Genomic DNA, 21701 nt, shown 5'->3' on the forward strand with positions numbered 1-21701 from the left:
AAGCTACACGCCTGTCCATAACAGTTGCAGTGCCACTCACGAGCTTTTCGAATCGCAAAGATCTGAGGGGCACTGCCACTGCGCCCGACACCCTGAGACATAAGTTTACAAGTCCCATGTGCCTGTAATTTCACCAGCACCCTTACCCTTCAAAACCGGAACACAGAAACGCTGACATTATTGCTTGGCGGCAGAAATAAGTAAGGTGGCAGTACTACCCTGGACGAACTCTTTCACAAGGAGCTCTAGTGCTACTAAAATAGCTATGTCAGATGAAGAAATGTGTTCATATATGGACTGATTTGGAATTGAATAACAAATGAAAAATATTAATTTTTAGTTATATAAAAGAAGCAAACTTTATTTATTTTATATTTTTGTTAACTTGCTTATTAAAAATAGGGAAATAGTTTTACAACACTATATAGTTCACACGGAAATCTAAATAAAACAATAAAGTACGTTGTTCAAAATTCGTATCATTATAGGTTTTAAATCTAATAATTAATGGGCATGGAAATTAATATTCGTGTGCATTCGGAAATCCGATGATTGCCGAGGGACATTGAGAAAATCATAGATTTTGTACATATACTAAATCTATGGGGAAAATAGAAGCACTAAACTGTAATTTGTTGTCTGAAAGAATAGTTTGATCACTGCTTCTTTGTTCTTTGTTGTATTAACAAAAAACGAATTATAGATACAAACAAAAAACATACACACAAATACACTTTATAGTGTATTGTGTAACAAAATTTGACATAGCATAATGAAAATTTTGTTACAAAAATTAGCTTTCAATCCGCGCCAATGTAAATTGAGCCTCAGCCTGACCTCACGCCGTAAGCAACTCAATAAAGTTAAGAGTTCAAATAAACCGGTAAATGGTTACAAGTGACACATGCTGTTATTGAGTATCTAAAACATGGTCGTGCGTACGTGTACGCGAAATAATTTTGTAAAACAACGCCGGAACGAAATTTCATTATCAATACAATAAGACAATAGTTTATACCCAATAACTTAATTATTATGATTACTAAAGGATAGCAAAGAAAATACCTCAATAGAAGCGAATGTATAAAGGTGGCTACAAATTAGATCGATTTTTGAAGATCTTTACTATCACCAAGTAGGCGATCGATAAATACAAAGGTTAAAATCGAACAAATTTGTTGGCACCTACGCCTAATTAAAATTTTAAAATGTCGATCGACAATAAAATACGTTGTCGATCTGTTGCTTACATATTGACTCGATTTTGTCTGATCACACGTGTCGATCGTGATAGTGCGTGTGTTAATGCGATTTAAATTGAGTTTGGTTGGATCAACGGTTCCAGCTCAAAATTGGAAATGAAAATAACGAGTTGGATTTCATATTAGACATAATTTGGAAAGTTAGAACTCTTAAGGTAACATATATTAATGATAGATAATAAGCAATTCTCAAGCAAGCATTTACAATCTTCGACAAGATCGTGAACTACTTGCGGGACAAGTACCGCATAACTTTAGATGACAATGATAAAACAACCAATAAAACTTGAACTCGCACTCCACTTAGGTACTTGGAACAGACGGTTCTTTCGTATGTGGACCATTTAGTTTTTTTTTTTGGTGGTAATAAAACTCATGTTAGGTTTCTTACGCCAGATAATGAAGCAAATTGTGTTTGTTTTCCTAATGACGTCATAACTTCGTAAATTAAATGTTGGAGATGAATTTTGTATGGAAGCCGAGGAAAAACTGCATTTCAGAAGGAAAGAGTTTAATTACCGAAGATTTCGTGAAAAAGCGCGAGGGAACTTTGTGACTGCCATTTACCGTCTGATATTTTGTGTATAAGTGGACATAATTTACACATAGCCTGTATGTCGTGTAAGGCATTAGTAAATAACTAAAGGTTCTTACAAAAACTCACTATTCAACTTGCATACAAAATCCATTACCTTAATTAAAATTATCCTAATAGATATGACAGATCGCTAGAGGCGCACGCGTTTCGGCGGCGGCATCATGTCCGTGTCATCGTGGAACCGATAGTTGTCTATGAAGTCCAAGAGACGCTCCTTCGTTACTGGATCTCGTATACTTTCACAGACGGCTGGGAATTGAACAAAAAATACCAAATGAAATTAGAAAACTTGGTTCAATTACAGATGGATCAAAATATTTTTTCAAATTGTTCGCTTTTTTAATCATCAATAATAATAACTATAGTATGATCATAATTACAAGTCCAAAATGTAAACAAAGGGGACAGCCGAGCAAAAAAACATTTTAAATAGAAGTTTCCTTTTTTGTGACAATAATAAATGTTTGGAACAATTCGCATTTTCCAATACATATTTTTACTTAATTTCGTTTAACACAATAATTATAATAAAAGACTATATTGTTTAATAAGGTGGTAAATAATTTTTCATCACACTTGCTCGTAAATAGTATCATAACACGCAGCCAAAGTCGACCGTAATCATCGAGTATATAACCAGAAATAGAGACGAAATGACATTTAATTTGTTTGAAAACTATTCTGCCATATCGTTACTGTGACAACTCCGCGCTCGGATTGGCTAGCCCGAGTTCGAAACAATTGACGGGTGTCGTCAACTGTTTCACTTCCAAACGACCAGTTAACTTGAGCTTTGCTATAATGGACGAAAATTACATATTTAATATTTAATTACCGATTAAATGTGATTCCGTTTCTTTTGTAATTAGATGTTTTGCTGTTTTTCCCACACCACCGAATAGAACAGCACGGCATTATTAGAGATATTATCTTTATTACAATAAATACAGAATATTTTTTGGAATATACGGAGACGTACAGACAGGTCAGTAGTTGGCCTGTCTATATTTCAGTGCAAACGAGAGTTGATATTTATAAGAGCTGTATCGCTAATGTGTTACCAGGAATATATGGCCCTTATTTCGTCTCTATTTATTTCTGATTATATACTCGATAACCGTAATGTTTTTGCCTTTGGCAGTAATGGGTTTATTTTTTAATTTAATTGCCCTATATTTGTCAACATCAAGAATGACCAAAAAGTTTTATGCTCGAAAAATCTGAATGTATTTCTTATAAGCTCTTCAGCCCTCACATTCGGGCTTCTAATAGACTCGTTAGTTACCGCCCTTAATACACAATGGCTGGTAATGACACTGGTAACACAACCGGGATTGTTTATTTTAAATATTTTGTAATAGATAATTAAAATTATAGGAAATGAGAACCTCCTTCTTTTCCAATTCCGTTAAAAATAAAAGGTTAAGCACGCCTGCATTCACAGTTTTACAATACTCAATACATTTATTACATTCATATGGTACACACATGTCTTAAAATTACAATAATGCTACACATATGAGCCCTTTATTAGGGATAACAATAAGAGCAGAGGTAGGCCGAGATTTTAGAATTGTTATTTATCAAATAATAATATAAAATAAAATAATATGTCATGTAATAAGAACAATGACATTTTTGTGTTTACATTTTGGACATGTAATTATGATTCATACTATAGTAAAATATTTTCACAACAAATACATGAATATCGTGGTAGTAAAAACATTATTATATTCAATAAAATAAATATTAAATGTTAACTAGTCAACTTACCCATAGCCGTAGTGTAGCTATTGGGATAAGATTTGTCCACACGTTCCCTCATGAAGACCCATTGGTTATTCTCCATGGTGCATTCTATGATCTTATTGTTGAGATGTTTGATGTCCTTAGTCACTTTAATAGACGCAAAAGGCCGGTCTAGTTGGCCGACGTATAGATGACCGATTTTCTTTGGGAGAATTCTGAAACACACAGTAACATTACTTTTAAAACTTCCGCGTTTATCACAATCGACATGCGACACGGAAGCAGATGTTGTTGTAAATTTATATTATTGTATCAACCCGTTCATGAACATTACGGCTGCTAATGGATTGATTGCATGTTTGCATGCGTGAAGTCGTAATCAACTTTACGCAAGAACTGCATGCAGTCGATAGAAGTCGGTTTAGACTGCATGCAGTTAATGCATGAAGTCGTTATCCGAGACCTCGACTATGCACTCATGCGAGTTGATAACGACTTGTTTAAGTTATAGTTAATATTTTATAATAGATAATTAAAATTGTAAAAAACGAGAACCTACTCTTCTAATCCGTTAAAAATAGAAGGTTTAGCACATTTGCATTCACAGTTTGACAATGACATTTCGTTGTTTACATTTTGGACATCTAACAAATCAAAATAACAGAACGGCCACCATCCTACTACTGTCATAGTCATATGTTCTTTCATACAAGAATGTTAAAGGTTCCGTCCGTTAAAGCCGTCAGTGATAAAGTGTAATTATCATATTGAATCTATATGTATAAGGATTGTGACACAAAGTAGTGACATTTTGGTATGCTGTACTATTTAAAAGCTGCCCATGAACGAGTTAACCTGAAAATTAAAAAGTCTCTGATCATTAAGATTTTTTCGCAAGTAGCCAACGAACCAATAAGGTAATAAGTCGCTGTAACCCGATTGGTTAGTTTTGTTCGTTCAAACAAAGAAGCTCACCCCAGCAGTACTGTGTTCAATTAATAATTACTTCAACATGAAAATCTACGATCGGCAATGTTTTTAGTTAACTGTAGGTGCTACTGGTCGAGTTTCTAGTAGTGTTGCAGCAAATAGTGTATTCGGCCTCTAGTCGAATACCGAATGTCCGGCCTGATAGTCAACTTAGAGTCGGCGTATTAGCGGTGGCAATCGCTAGTTGTGCAACGCACAACGGAAAGTGGGCATGCCTACAGCTCTAGTACCTATCTGGAAAATAGGAAGGGTACTGTACGTGCACCCTGGACGGCTCACCCGAGGCACTAGCCTCTCGAGAACGGGATGAAGTCAAATGACGGAGATCTGTGACAACCCTGTACACTGGCTGATCTGAGGTCAGAAACTAAACCTATAAGGCTCCTGTGCGCGCACAGGTTATAGTGCCCTTCTCGTATACCCTCAGGGTCGGTAGGGAGGGTCACTATAATCGAAACTAATGTAGAAAGATATGGAGCTGTTCGACCTGATAAATAATTTAGTACAATGAAACAAAAAAGGTACTTTAAAAGTCATGCTATAATTTGAATTTTTAATACGATTTTTTTTCTTAACTTTATGCACTCACCCTAATCCTCCTTCTGTTATTATTTTTAATTTGAAATCCACGCTGTTCATATGACTTGGCTTCCATTTCAACACGTCGTCGCTTTGTCCCGCTACATACGGCTAAAAACACAGACAAATTCTAATATATGACATAGCTGTACAGATCCAAAGTACTGAAAATCAGTCTAGAGTGGATTATGGGGCTTGGCAATTATGCAGATGTGATTTCCGGTGGGAATGAAGCGTATTTCCCACAAAATTCGTTTTGCTCTCTGAAAGTTTGCCCTTGCACACGAAATTACAAAATCAGTTCCAATTTTATATCCGCCTTAAAATTAGTTACCAAATAATATTCTATTAAGATTAATATTGAACTTTAATTGCTTTTTATTTAAACCGTTGAATATTGTTACGATATAATTTTAAAAAATTACATATGTGTATCGCCCGTTTGCCAGAACAACGTGTTCTCTATATATGTCGATGCTTTAGAGATAACACATTGTTCTGGCAAACGGGATGTTAATTTAAATAAAAAAAAATTACTTATCCTAAAAAAAGCGTTGGTTACTAACTTCTCTAGTTAAATAAAATATAAATCCAGAGTAGTTAGCCCCGGGTGCAGAAATGGGATTTGTATGGCTAGATTTTATTTAAGGAGCAATCAATGTATACGGTTCTATAACAAGATTCCGATTGATATTAAAAATTTGCTCTATACGATGTTTAAAACTGTACTGATACGAAAACTTCATACAATTATATATATAAAGCTACATTATTATACATATAAAGCTACAAGTTCTTACTCACTGATAGAAATAGAACGCGTACTTCCCGATATGGTGGAAAAAATATATTTATACCGTTGTACGCGAATAGGCTCCAAAGTAAAGAATCAAATATAAGATGAATATGGAAAATATGAACGAGTGATCAACGGCCTGCAAAAACTATAATATATGGAGGGAATATTTGTGCATTTTTATGAGGTAAACCCTGGTCAATTTCCGCGGGAAGTAAAAAATGTTCCAAATTCAAATAAACAAATTTTCGAAATGTTCGAAAAACAAGATGGCCGCCATACAAATCTCAAAGCCTCCTATTACGGAAACTATTAGAGATAGGTAGGAGGTGCTCGAAGGAATGATCCGGCGAAAAATCAAGGTCTTTACGAGTCCTTAATCATAATTTGGGGTCAAAAGTTCCTTTTCGCCATTTTTTAATATGGCCGCCAAACAAGTGTTTATAAAAATTCGCTCTAATTCAATAGAAAATCGGTATGCTTATCTATAGGTTTTTGATAATAATTTGAGGTCAAAATTTATTTTTCGCCTTTTTTCAATATGGCTGACATGTAAACTCTTTTAGCGGCAGATAAAAATTTGCTCTAATTGGATTGAAAATGGACATGTCGGTGTCTCTATGAGTGTTTAATAATAATTAGCGGTCAAAATTTATTTTTCGCCATTTTTCGCTATGGCTGCAGTACAAACTTTTTTGGCGAAATATAAAGATTTCTTTTAATTCGACTGAAGTCGGCATGGCTTCAATCATAATTTGGGGTAAAAATTTTGTTTCCGAAGTTTTTCAATATAGCCGTAATTTTTTACGTAAATGGCTGTTGAAAAAACTTCCTTTGCTCGGACTGAAAACTGGCACGAAAAGAATTCTAAGATTGTTTGATAATAATTAGTCAAAATATAAGTAATAATATAGTACTGGGTACTAATAATACAGGGCTGGTTTAGTATACAGCTTTTGCGTATTTACTAAAGTCCACATCACAGACCCGTTTAGCTCTTTCAGGTTATTTCGAATGATAAATGTGTACATACAATATCGATTCTATTTGCAAGGCGCAACCCCTAGAGTTTCTTACTCATTCTTCTCGGGGGAATCTGCGGGGGAATAGTCTGTCTTTTTTGAAGGAGTAAAATTTGTAGGGTTGTCAGTTTTCGTAAAATAGTTATGTAGTTGTTGTCGATAGTATTATCCATAGATTGTGAATAAAAATAAAATTTTGCCAAGAATGACTGAATTGTGAATGTTCCAACGTCCTAATGATTATTAATTGCGTTATTGCCTTTTTTATTCTTATTTTGACAGTTGGTCTACTAGTATCGAAATCAACATTATTCACATACATTTTAACAAGAATAGCCATGTTTCATTATTTATATTGAATTAAAATGAAAATTTTAAAACATCTCTTCTCTTTGTATTTTTTTATAACATACTTCTAAATGCAGTGTATAATATGAACTCACAAAAATTGACAATTTGGATGAACTTGTGCTCCGTGATTGGATGAATAATGGGTCGAGGATGATGCAAATGAATCTTATTCGCATATTAAGCAAATTAAGCGTGACCAATATTCAGTCGATAGTCGATGGAATATTTATCGACTACAATCACTAGCCGCTCGCAAGCGGGCAACACTTTTGCGCAATGAACTGACATTTTAGTCCGTCTTCAAAAAAAAACAAACAATAGATATATTTAAATTTTAGAGATGCAAGGCATTTCTCGTCCGACTACGACAAAACGGAGAACAATGTCAAAAAATCTTTACCTCCTTAGAAGGCTGGAAGATCAATCCGTCGGGTTCGTGCACTAACGTCTTAGCGAATTTTTCGCCGAGCAACTGACGCGCCATGGGCAGCTCCCAGAACTGTTTTAACCGTATGCTGAACGGTTCGCGCTTCTTATTTATTATGCCTTTCTCTATCGCACTGTGCCTGTAATAATTTTAATAATTTAATGATTAATGCACATAGCGACACACAAAAGCAAACGTAAGTACCGTCTTTGTTTTGGCCAACTTCTTTAAACCGACTTCAAAAAAGGAGGAGGTTATCTCTGTATTTCTTTGTACGTGTGTTAGTCCTTTAACTCGGCATTTGTGAACCGATTTTAATGATTATTTCGGTAGTGGTCCCATTTAAATTTAAAGAAAATATTCCAACTCTAGGGTCGTATTCCAGAACTCTATTCAATACTCAAGTCAGGAATTGGGTATGATTTCAAGCACTAGAAATCATACTCAAGTCCCGCTTGAGTATGATTTCAAGCACTAGAAATCATACTCAAGTCCCGCTTGAGCATTGAGCAGAGTTCTGGAATACGACCCTAAGAGTGGCAAACTACGGGATGAATCCGATCTTGCGCACTTTCCGGTAACCGATTTCAATAAAACTTGGCAAATATACGTAATTCCATTTTGAGGTCGGTTTTTTTAAAAAAAGGTTATTCTATAAATTACACAACAGTCATAAAAACAATATTCCCGCCTATCACTGCGAAAGGATAATGAGCGGGAAATATGTTTTACATTGACAAGCTGCCATTTATCAAAGGTACTCAAATTTCTAATGACATCAAATAAATGAACTAGATGGCGTTTTTTGCACAGATTTTTATGCAGAGTGCTGGTTTATTTTTATTTTTTTTACGAGTAGCGTCATCTACCTGTTACGTAGCGTTAATTTATAAATATGTAACATATAATGCCATCTATTGACACGCACATTTGTCAAAGTTCAGAAAACTAATTTCAACTCTATACTCTAGCCAAATTCGATGTAGAATAAATGTTAACAAACAAAAACATATGATTTTTAGGGTTACATCTCAGACTCTTTCACAGTTACCACAATTTCAATATTTTCCCCTAGATTATGGATAATACAAAATCTTGAAATCTTGTTTAAAATGAATATTATTCAACAGAAGTTTCAAATCACCTAAAAATTACACAAAAATTACCAGTAATTAATTATTTGTAAAACTGTGTCATCCCTAGTGACTCTTTGATTTGAAGAGATTGGTAATTCAGAATCAGACATAGATGCTGGATGATATAATATGTGGCAAATTAATATCAAATAAAATCTTACGATTTTGTTTCTTTTCATCTACCATCTTACCATTAGCAGTAAATATTAATAGGATGCAAACACTTATTTTTATTCCTAAATCATACGTATCAATAAGTATTTTGTAAAATTTATAATAATTGGCTGGGTAAGTATTACTTCTACATAACCCAATTACCTACTTACCTATTTATATTCCAATTAAGAGAGCAGGCCGTGGGCAGAGAAAAAAATGTTCTTTTCGTATGCCATCATTGGTCGCCTAGCAACATTTTGTTATTAAACATTCTACATCGAATTTGGCTAGAGTGTAGATCAATATTTGAATGATAATACAAGGAAAAAACTGACTTAAATTTTACATTAAAGTGGACTTAATTAATATCTACGGCCATTTACATAATATAAACTGCATACAGGCTATTAATCAGCATCATCTAGACATTAGACGTAATCTCGACCTTTTTCAGAGTTACGATCTGGGAGTCTGCCACAACCTCTTAAAACAATATTACTTTAACCTTACATTGACTTTTCGTACCATGACGCGCTTAAAGAAAACATGAAAGTAAAACTGTTCTTATGTCAAATTTAGCAATCTTAAAATAGTTACTCGGACGCAGAGGAACAATATTATTTTCGAATTTATTATCTAAATATTGATTTATAATGATTAAAAGTTAAATGGAACGTATTTATTTACATAAATTTGTTCAATATTTTGTTTATTTTTTTATTTAATAGTACATACGAATTAATTACTCGTTAAATAAAAAAACGTGATGTTTATTTCGTAAAATTATGACAGCGACATGTATACGCTCTTTGGCGAAACTAACAGTTCACACTAAACTATAATTCCGAATTCACAACGTGACTATAAATACTCATCTCGATTAATGTATTAGACTTCATGAAAATGCGGAAAAATAGTTGAAAACAACGTAATTTAATTTAATTTTTTTTAACGATTTTAATACTACATCACTCTTTTTTTAACAGTTGAAATTCTCTGAATATAAATAACACTATACTATGATAAGACAATTCGGAACATCAAAAAAGAAAAAGATGGCATTATATAGTTCATATAGCGTAATTTATTTCCTATTTTTTGTAAGGAATAAACAATATTAGGAAATCATTCGTTTTTTCAATCACGTTAACAATAATACATTATTTGGTTGACAGGTATGTCATGGTACGAATATGAGTAATATTATAATAAGCTTACTGTAAGCTTGCATTGAAATAAGATTGGTTTTGGAAAGGTTATGGTAGGCCCCCAGTATGGAGAATACCAGTCCTGATGAGTTATTGTTATTAGTCTATGCTATTACTTACCTGGGACTAATAATTTCGTTTTCTATACAGTTGTACCGGATAGGGTAGAACGCCATCCTGCCCACGTCCTGCCCTTCGAATTTAATGATGTCGTAACAAAGGTATCTTGGAATTTCTTCTCCATTCACTTTGTCTATTACCATTTCCTGGAAATAGATAAAGATTTAGCTTAGATGGTAAAATCGATATAGTATAGTCTGTCTTTTTTTTAAGACGGAGTAAAATGACATTTTTAGGGTTACCAATTTTCATAAAATTTTAAATGGTCATGTATAGTCGTCACCAAATAGAGGCCAAATTTGATACTTGTAATCGTGACGCAAACAGGGATGTGGACTAATCGGTTACCTATCCCAAGCTAGAAACATGATTTACAGAATTTTGTTACTCCGAAAATCTTTAGACTTTTATTGAATAGATTTTGCTCATTTGTCCGAAAACACGTTACGGTTTTTTTCATTACACCATTTAATGTTTCACTATTTTGACATATTGACAAGTTATTCTTTTCCCGATTTTTATTTCCCTAACAAACCGTTTGACCAATGTATATAATTAAATATTTTTATTTTCTAAAAAAAACGATATCCATGATACATTTTTGTTATATTATTTCTTATTACAGGTTCTAAAAGTATAAGAGCGTGTCGCACAATACAACTCGTCAAATTGAAGCACCTCGCATCTTTAGAAAAAGTGGTAAACGAGATGCAAGTTAATTTGATCGAGTTGTAGTTACTCGGTTTGCTCGTTCGGATCGTGCTGCTTTTTCATATACTAACCTAACCTAAACCTACAGGAGGGGGTCGTACCGTCTAGGTAATGCAAACAAATTCGGCTCTGGCACTCGCCGGCCGCTGCCGCGGCACGCTCGCTTCCCTCGTGCCGGCTTTTTCATATACTAACCTAACCTAAACCTACAGGAGGGGGTCGTAACGTCTAGGTAATGGTAATAAATGAAAACAGACAGTATAACAAACATGATTAGACCAGACATTAATTATTACACGTACGTATTCTTTGGGTAGAAGTTCCCAAAGAATATGTATGTGTAATAATTATTCTAACAATAGGTTTTCGGACAAACGATACATCTGCTGTAAGACATTTGTGTTGCAAATTTATACCAAAACAGTCATCGCACTAATGAAAAAAGTCGAACCGTTTTCGGACTAATGAAATTCGGAAAAAAGAAATTTGAGTTTGTGATAGGTTACCGAACTAATCATATCGGTAATCACGAAAATGGCGGACTGAGCTCTCGTATATACCGCGCGTGCTGTTGGCACACGTGTCACACCTTCTGAGCACTTCTAGTGTATTTATTGTTTTGTGCCCAATATATTCATAAAGCATTTGGTACGGGACAAAGGTTCTGGCGAGCTGCTTATGAGCTCTTTCAAGTTATGTATTATACGGAACTTACTCCATCTATCAATGTGCCCTTCAAATGTCTGCTTAGATCTATCCTATGCAGGAACCGCAGGCCGAACACTTTAAACACGCAGTTGTCTCTGTCCAACATGTACACTTCGCCCTCGCCGTCTATTAACATCATGTATCTGAAATATAGTTATTATTTTGTAATTGATGAAAATTAGTATCGACGCCATCTAACGGCAAAATTAGGAATAATTGTACAATATACGGTTTCATTGCTACCTATCATCTGGACGATTGAAGATTGGTTAGTCGGTCAGATGTAACCTTACTTTTAGGATTACGTATCACATACACTTTGCATTGTGATTTGAAAACAATACTTGCTCATTAATTCTCCAAGATAACTATTGTGTGAGTAAATAATATAAGATTTTTTTTAAATAGTATCATTTGATAAAAGTTTGTTTCAAATATTACAAAATAACTAATATTGTGAAAACTGTTGCTAGTATGGTTTTGTAATTACTCGTATTAATTACGTTTAAGTTTAGTTACCAAATTTTGGCACAGTGTATGGCATCATTACACTAAAAATCACTATTTACCAGGCTGTGGAACTTTCAATTGCAAACAGTAGCAATCATGTGATTGTAGCTCTTACCTTACACCATCAGCTTTCCACGAAACCATGTAAGGTTTCTCGTGCAGTTTCCTTAAATTTGTAACATCCATTGACACCGGCTGTGACCCTGGAAAGCCAGTCCTTTTCCACTTGCAGAAATGTTGTGCTTTCTTTTGAATTTCACTCAGTCGTGGCTGAGTGTTGAATGGTTCTACACCTCTTACTCCTGGCATAAATGTTGCTTTTTTGTGTGTTGTTTCCCGTCTGCCTTTCTTAGGTTTACTGCTTTGACTAAAATTTGTACAACCATGTAGTTTAGAGTTCTATAAACATCCCTTCTCATAACTAACGTAATTGACATTTGTAGCGAAATTGGAATCAGTAACACGAGCTCTACAACCCCCTATAGCGGGATTTTTATATCTCATTTTGTTTTTTTTTTTTTTTTTTGGGGTTCAGTTTTTTTGTTATCCAAAATCAGTTTGAGTAATCTATAACCTATACTAACCTATAATATATAAATAACCTATAATAACCTATATCTCAAACATAACCTATATCAAGTTTGTAACCCCAGTTTCTAGAGGCTGTACTCAATTAGCTTTTTTGATGCTTTAATAATGAATCACAATTATTGATAGGTCTCTTTAACGCACGTCGTCAAAAACACTGGGTCACAAATTGCACGGGATGTCGCCATACTTCTTTGCTGTTTGTTGTTATGTGAGGTTCTGTAGGGCTAGCACAAAAGGGCGCGACTAGCGCGAGAGCGACATACAGCTTGATATAATGCTATTTTCGCATGGTGATCTCGCGCTTGATGTCGCTCTCGCGCAATTCGCACCCTATCATGCTTCCCATTACACAGCCGACATAGCCGCCAGAGAATTACAAGTCTTAATAAAAACTAAATAGAATAGAATATTCTAAATGGTACAAATTATTTATCATTTTACAAAACGGCAAAATCCTACATGTAATGCAATTAAATTATTCGGCATTATATTAAATTATTAGTTTTATAATATAGTTTTGAAAATAATATGAAGACTTACTTTGGTGAATTTTGTGATGAGTTGCTTTGTGATTGACTTGGTGAATCATCATCGTAATCCTCCTCCTCTTCTTCTGTAAATAAATAAAAATTATGTAACTTATTCTTTAAATTCTGGATTTTTTTCTCTCAAATTGTGTAAATATAATTTACGAACCATTGCACCAATCTGGTCTGAGAGGAGCTGGTGGTGTGAACTCAGGATCATCATAACGTCTGTATAGCTCTTCCAAGTAATCTTGTTTGTAGATTCCAGGAGGTCTAGAATGAAACAATCAGTGGACATCTAACTAACAACCAACAAACAATAACCATTAAGACCACTGACAGCACAGCTCGGCAGGGCAACCTTCGGCATATGCAAGCGTACACTGACGCCCATTATGTCGTGGTGTTCTTAAACATGCCCTGGTATCCCTAGGTAAGACGCGGCATGCTTAAAAAGTTTATTACTGCTTGGCGGCAGAAATAGGCAGTACTTCTCTGGACAAACTCTTTCACGAGGGGCTCTACTGCTACTTTGATCAAAAAACAATGTTATAAAAATCGTTAGGGACATCGTATGTCTCTTCCTTAGGCAAGCGGAAGTATCCTTAGGCAAGCCGAAGCATTCTGTCGTGACATCGTGCTCGCGCCTGGCCTCTCTTTAGATGAGTTTTGTCGTGCGTGCCTCCCCTCACCCAGATACCTCGGCGTCCCGAAGACGGCCGAAGCATCCCCAACACTGCCTAGGGTTCCGAAGGCGGCCGGTTCGATATTCCTAAGCATGCCGCTGCTGTTTTTGTAGCTATGACCATTATAATTTAAATTTCAACTATAATGCCATAAATTTAAAGTAACCTTCGTCACCTAAAAATCCGTCGTAAAAGGCGAGTCGTCTGTCGCGTCAGTGGGCGTTAAGTTTGGCATGAGGATTGGAGCACGTGCTCTCTATCTCCTGGATTTATCTGTTAGTAATTTTCTATAAATACACAACATGTGCTCAGACATTTTGCTGATCCTGAATGGATACACAAAAAAATTAAAATTCATACCTCATCTTCGCGAATTCATTAATAGCAGCCTCAACACTGCAATCTAGTTGTTCCACCATATAGGAGACCAGTAGAAAGCCAGTTCTGTTAAATCCATGAGTACAGTGGACACCAATTACTTCCAGTGGATTTTGGCTAACAAATCTTGACACAAGTTGAATGAATAGCCTGGAATAAAAATGCTGTTCAATAATGTTTCATGGTATAACAACATTATAAAAGCATTATCTATTTTGAGGAGGCTTAGTCTGTAATAAAAATAAAAAGTTTACCTAAATTAATATAGTCAATTTAAAAAAAATAAAAGTAAGTGTCTGAAAGGTATTCCAAAAATATTAAATTTAAATGACACCACAGCAGCGGCTGCCCATGAATGACAGTAACTCATTCATGGGCAGCAGCTGCCCATTTTTTCTTTTTTTCTGCCAATTATTAGGGTAGCTTCATTCAGGGCCTATGCAGCCCCTCATCACTGCAACTATTTACTGATCTATTGTGTCACTAATTACAGTTCAGAGGCCAGGCTGAAAACATTAAGTTTTTTATGTCCTCTGGTTGTGGCCTATGCCTTCTCAGTATGGAACTTAGTATGCCCATCTGGGGGCAGCACTGGGTGAGAAGATGCACAGTAGTTTCATCTGCTCCATAGCAGAATCTGTACTCTCTATTATTTCTCTGCCTAATATTTGACATGTGCTTATTCAAGGCACAATGCCCTGTTAAGACTAGTGAACATTCTGATGCCATTCCTTTCCCTACAGTGTTTGGCATTGTAAGAAGCTATCAGAGCTTTTGAATGACCAAATCCTTGCTCTGTAGCCATAATTCTCGGGACGGGTGTGCACTCTCGTTCAGTAGCAATAAAGGTTTCCTTAGCACCAGCCTTTGCCATTTCATCTGATAACTTATTATTAATTAGTGATTATAGTCATAAGCACTGTACTGCCGACCGCTAACAAACACAGTGACAAAATAATTTTTTGAGATATCATAAAAACCATAACCCCGTTTTCAGATATTGAAAATGTTTAATGATATTTCAGCTATGCATCATTAGGGTAAGTTCTGATAAGTGTTAACTAATTTGAACTGTTTTTAAAAGAGAACTTTTTGGTCTATTTTTTGCTATATATAACGGTTATTTCACCATTTGTCACTTAGCCCGCATTTTAGTTAGTGGACGGCAGTGTACAGACAGTGAGAAAATGGAGCAATAGCTCTATTATTACTATTTTTTTCCATAGAAAAAGTATTTTTGGCACATTTGTGTTCCTGCTACGCTGCTGTTGATGTTCATTATTGTACAAGAAATACATACTTGACCTTAATAAGTCTGTTTACATCAACAATCATTCGAAGTACTTTGATAATAGCATTATTACAAATAACTAGGATGACTATAAGGCAAATGGTCATTAATATTTTCATTTCAAAATTTCTTATGTACAAAATTGGGCAAAACTTTTGATCCAATATAACAAAATAGTTGTCATTATTGACCTTACATCTAAAGTATTGCTGTAAATGTTTATTAATTACTTTTTAAATATGGTCATAGTATTCCCATATTGACATATAGTTTTCAACAAAAGAGTCCAATGATTATACGAAGATAGAATAGGGATGTGGACTAATCATATCGGTAATCACATTATACAATTTTCACAAGAAATGGATTCAAAATTTTAAGAGTTTGTGATTGTTTAGATTATTTTTCAGTTCCTTGTTGTTCAGGGGGCCTAAAAGGCCAAATTGTGCAATTCTTTCAAAAGCAATTCATTTACAGAATACCTTGCAAGTCCATAGCAATTCCTCTCACTTCCGTAAAATTGTCCCACATTCCAATGAATTGTATCCAATTCTTTTAATTTTGATTTTATAATATTCATAAATGGTTTATTATGACAATTTAGTGTAAATAAGTTTGTTGATAAAACAACTACATAAAAAGATTAAATTACCAAGAAACCAAGGACTTAATAAATTTTCAATTATTCGGCTTGCAATAAGTTAAAAGTTGTCAATGTCAACAACAAACAATAAAAATATAAATAAAAAAACAGGAACAGCCGAAAAGCAAAATGAAAAATACACCAAAGATAACCACCTCATAGTCAACTTCCAAGGTGGCGAAAGACTGCGTGGTGCGCGGGCGCGGACTCCGGGTGCAGCTGGATTGATATCAGAGTTGCGAATTCAAAATTTGCAAAAAAAAAAGGAAATATCTGCAAATCTGGCTAGGAGTACAGGGCTCTTTTAAATTTGATAAATTATTAATTTATTTACAATAGGTGTGGTCAGAGATGTTATATACATAATTATTTTAAAATACACCTATTTTTATACATTTTTGTTTTAATATTTAATATGTCCATATGTTTTCTGAGAAATCGAAGTGACTTGATGAAATTTGGCGATCAATTGCTTACAACACTATTATATTTTTAGGAATACAATATTTTCAGGACGTTTCGGAGTAACTCAAAATTGCATTTTGTATTGTAATTCAGGCGAAAACAGTACTTCAAATATGTTTTGTCATATTATATAATGTTTCAATAAAATTTATGTACTTTTTAAAACTCAATTATGCTAACAATTATTTGTTCATTGTTTCATTCATTGCATTGAAAGCTACATACTGTTGGCTTTTTTAGCTGTCAAATTTAGCCTCTTATTTGATGACAACTACAGTTGAGCAAATTTCAATATTTTAAATTTTGTACAAAAGCACAATCTGATGAATTATTAAAAGTTACAGAACAAAAGTTGTTGTTTATGATGTTATTTGACAAACCTACAGATATCGAGTTCTTAGGTTTTCACAATTGTTACACATAGGAAATGAAACTATTTTTCCGGATTTACACCCAGAAAAATAGTTTAATTTCCTAAAGCTTTAGATATCACACAAATGTTTTCTTGAAATAGTTACAATCATACTTACTTAGTTTGTTCTGGGGATGGTGTCTCCCCATGGCCACGGCATTGCAGTTTTACGTACTTACAATCCATGTCCTCAACCTCTTTCTTGTCATAGAATCGACTAGTATTCGTGAGATCAATCCACAAACCAAGTTTCATCTAAAAATGCAATACAAAATAGAACAACTACAAAACAGCTGACGAAGCATTGGCTTCGTAGGTAACACTCACTTTTGAGCTTTTCATGTATACAAACAACATCGTAGGTGTGAACCGAAATTGTTCGGGTACTTTCTCGTTGAACTGGTGCCCCAATGGCGTTTTAAAAGCTAAAAACTTAGCTGCTACCAGGCCAGTAGCTTTTCGAGGGCATTTCAACCATCTACTTGGTATGGGCCCGGGGTCCTGTGACATGTTGATATTATGTTGTCTTATGACCACACAATGATTCCACTATCAAATTAACAGTTTTATAGTGTCTCTAAGCTCAAAAATGTATTATTTTCTCAAAAAAATGCCTTGTCTTGACACAATTTACTTTTTCATCTCATTTTTAATAAGAGATAAAAATTGTTTTCTGTGCATAGACAAGAATTGTTCTGAAGTTAGGAATTAAAGTTAGAAGAATGCCAACGATTGAGAAGTTTGCCTTTACAATAAATTCGTTTGTGACGTCATGGGAATGCTCCGATGTTTTCAATGTTTTTTTATGCGAATTATTCACCGTTGACACATTAGCACATTCGGAAATTCGGAGGAAGCAGACCTTTGTCGAGCCGTGTTTGTAGGAATCAATGCTTAATCAAGATGAGGGACCAGGAGATCTAAGACACAGGGGTACCCTAGTTTAGGCTCCTGCCTCATCATCATGGACATAAAGTTTACTTTTTTTCTGACTAGCTTAATAAGAGTTTACGTTAATAAGTGTGGTGACGCCCTAAATTGGATTTATTAAATGGGCATACCAATGACGTCACAACCTAAATATAAATTCTTAATGTCAATTTAAGGACTTGCAATAATAAATTGTATGTACAACATTAAGTACTCTGTGCTGCCGCGATGAAGTTTCAGTGAGCGTTTAAAAACTCAGTCCGAATGTACTCATAACTGAATTTCATATAAATAAAAAAAATCTTCAATAAAGAACTTTATTTCTCATAGATTTTCTTAGAAAATAGAGCATATTCTAAGACAGTGATCCTTTATTTAGTAATTTTTTTTATTTATAGCGTTGGTTGTATATCTTTCAATCTAAATGCAAAATGACACTATTATTTTGAACGGACTCTCTACTATTTTTGGAAAATGACAATAACGACAACTTAACATTATGAGAGCGAATATAGCTATCTCTTTTTAACTTCAACGAACTAATTAAGTTGAAACGAAATACAAATAACTAAAAAATGTTGTCTGATGTTGGCTGCATTACAAGTTGGTATTTGCCAAGAGCCTGCCATTTTGTAAGATAGAAGGGAGATAAAAAAATAGTTTTATGGTGTTAAAATTTTATAAAACACTCCGTTGCCATTTGTATTACGACCCAAAACAAATGTTTAAATGGACGCTTCGTCCATTATAACTCAGGTGTCACGGGACGACGAGCAATTAAACAATTATGGATCCGACAGAGGTAAATCTAAACCGTATTACACCTGTTACCTACTGGCATCAAATTAGAGCGTATAGTGTTACCTTCTCGTAATTTTTAAATATTTGCCGATCGTGATCGACATTGAATCGGTAGACTATTGGTAATTTCCTGGAAATCTATTCAGTGTGTACTTGGTGCGATAGGTAAACAAATTGGAACGTGTGGACGCGATAACATTCTTAGGCGCAACCTTGAGGGTTTGACTGGGCTAGTCCCACCGTCTGAGCTTCCGTGTGCCAGTGCTGACTTGTGATGGATGTTTTAGGGTCATCCCCTGGCGGGCAGCATGAGGGTGACGGCACGCCGGTGTCGGGGTCGACACCGGTGGGGAGTAAAAAGTCGAGCGGGACGGGCGGGTTCCTGCGATCATTGCTGTGCTGCTGGCGCGGCGGAAGAGGCAAGGGCCCGCCTGGGGGCACCGGCACCAACAGCATCGATGGCCGAGCTTCGCCGCCCCTGCTGGTTATGTCCGATCATGCCCCACGACCGCTTCTACCCCCAGTGAGACACCAAGATATGCATAAAAAGTGTATGGTCATAGACCTTGATGAAACGTTAGTGCACAGCTCCTTCAAGGTAAGTTGATATTTCAATTTATTTGATTAACAGTTACTAACTTTATATTGAAATCATGCTCAACAATCATAATATTGTGTTCTGGTGTCCTATCAACACTACAATAATTGAGTGTTACAGCCTTTACAATCTACTGCCTTTATTTACATTTTTTTATTCAAGGGCAAATATTTGTTATTTTCATGTAATTAGATACTTAAACACAGTAGGTATTCAGGAAATTGTCACTGTGACAATATTTGCATTATATCACATATGCAAATGAGAAAAACAATACTAGCTACCTATTTTTGCATGATTGAGAGTTGTATATGACCTCTTTCTTGCATCTCAACCAAACCATTTACTCTGAAAACTAGTAGGTTAATAGCATGTTATTGCCCTGAATGTTTGTTTACATCAGTGCCTATCTATTTAAGAGTCTTCGTTAACACAGAATGGAACCTAACAATGAACATTGAGAGGATGTTTAAAACTAATATAGTAAACCTATTTATGAATATTAGACACTTTCATTTGTAAATGAAAATTGGCTTGAGTTCATTGACCAATAACGACTGTTTTTGCTAGTAATAGACTTGGTTTGAAACACAGAAATTAATGTGTTGATGTTTAAAAGGATATGCCACTTTATAGCTTCGTTTTTGTTAAGGTTTTTTTTTAATAATGTGCCAGTTAACGATGCCAGTTACCTGGTCTGAAACTAGGGAATTCTCTGTAGTATGAGTACCAGAACAACAAAATTTACTCCTCAGAAAAATGGAGATTAGATTCATTTTTGAAAAGTTCATTTCCCATAGTGGTCTTGCCAGGAATCAAACCCGTTTATTTCTCCAAAGAACACAAATTGACATTGCGAGAAATGCAACATATCATAAAACTTGTACAGAGAGTGTAGTGGTTTGACTTTTGAGATTTCAAATTTTAAGATATGCCCAGCTGTGCACTGTACATTTAAGTATTTAAAACATAAATTAAGTAAAATTCACAAGTTAATATAATAACCTTAAACAATTTAAACCTTTTGTTACACATTAAAATTTCTTACAAAACACAATTACATTGCATTCTAGCATATATATTTTTTAAATTATTCTGCAACATTTCTTTCACATGCAAAACGGCAATTTCACTTTTCAAAGTCCTTGCATCATGTAATGTTTGCATACCTTCAACTTCGAAGTTGTTTTCTTTTTTTTTAATAAGTTACACTATTAAAGGGTTTTTTGTATACTTATGTTGTCTATCTATCTTGTTTAAAAAAATAATATAATAGTTTGTCCAATTATGCCCCATCTTTGTAATGCATGGTAATTGTTAGTGTCAGGATAACAATAAGGAAATTATTTCCTGATAATAATAAAAATAGTGGTTTAACCAGTTTTTATTCATTGATAATCTCGGTTATTATACATGATGTTTCATTCAATGATACTTTTAACCTAGTTTTAATATTCGAATATGTACACAGAGATTTTTTTTTTTAAAAAAAGGGAGTTAATATAAAAGCCATCTTTGTTTGCGTGTCTATCTGTGGCATCATTGCTTCCAAATGGATAGCCAATTTAATTGGGATGGATTTTCGAGATCTTCAGCATGTTTCCCAGTCAATGTTACAGTGTGATTTATTTGAAATTTACTTGGAGCTCTTCAGTGAAGGAAAGCATTGTGATGAAACCGGCATGTCCAAGAATGTGTCACAACCCTCAAAAAACGTGTGAAATTACCTGCCCGCATTGAGCCAGCGTGGCAAATTATAGCCTAAACCCTCGCCTGAGCGGAGACCAGTAGGCTAGTAGTGGGATGTATGGGTTGATGATGATGTTAAAGTGTGCTGTGTGATGATGTTAAAGGATATCAGTCATAAAATGAATATTTATTTTACTTCCACTACTCCAAACGACTTGGAATTTGGTATAATAAATAAATCCATTGATGTTACAATAATGTGGTAGTCTTTCATTAATGCTGCAAACAGGACAGCCTACAAACTAATTCCTCAACTACTTACAGTAGTAGTAACGTGTTTGGGCTCATTAAATTGATATCATCA

General features: G+C 34.7%; 2 protein-coding genes across 2 annotated transcripts in view; one reads left to right on the top strand and one right to left on the bottom strand.

Moving 5' to 3' along the window:
* Positions 1-488: 488 nt before the first annotated feature.
* On the bottom strand, positions 489-17829 carry LOC113234264 (mRNA-capping enzyme). Its single transcript, XM_026469566.1, has 12 exons — positions 17647-17829; positions 17438-17574; positions 14491-14658; positions 13614-13717; positions 13458-13530; positions 12442-12693; positions 11824-11959; positions 10398-10543; positions 7751-7916; positions 5192-5292; positions 3637-3827; positions 489-2109 (listed from the first exon to the last, which is right to left on the bottom strand). Exons 1-12 carry the CDS (start codon positions 17827-17829, stop codon positions 1991-1993), a joined length of 1776 nt encoding a protein of 591 aa, XP_026325351.1. The 3' UTR covers positions 489-1990.
* Positions 17830-18935: 1106 nt separating this feature from the next.
* LOC113235082 (carboxy-terminal domain RNA polymerase II polypeptide A small phosphatase 1) overlaps positions 18936-21701 on the top strand; it is a 41506-nt gene continuing 38740 nt past the window's right edge. The window contains exons 1-2 of the mRNA XM_026470652.1: positions 18936-19051; positions 19338-19648. Of these exons, the coding sequence (XP_026326437.1) occupies positions 18979-19051; positions 19338-19648 (384 nt within the window). The 5' untranslated portion in view covers positions 18936-18978. The remainder of the gene's footprint in view (positions 19052-19337; positions 19649-21701) is intronic.

Source organism: Hyposmocoma kahamanoa, unplaced genomic scaffold (assembly GCF_003589595.1).
Source record: "Hyposmocoma kahamanoa isolate Upper Pololo Valley unplaced genomic scaffold, ASM358959v1 102, whole genome shotgun sequence".
NCBI classification, from domain to species: domain Eukaryota; kingdom Metazoa; phylum Arthropoda; class Insecta; order Lepidoptera; family Cosmopterigidae; genus Hyposmocoma; species Hyposmocoma kahamanoa.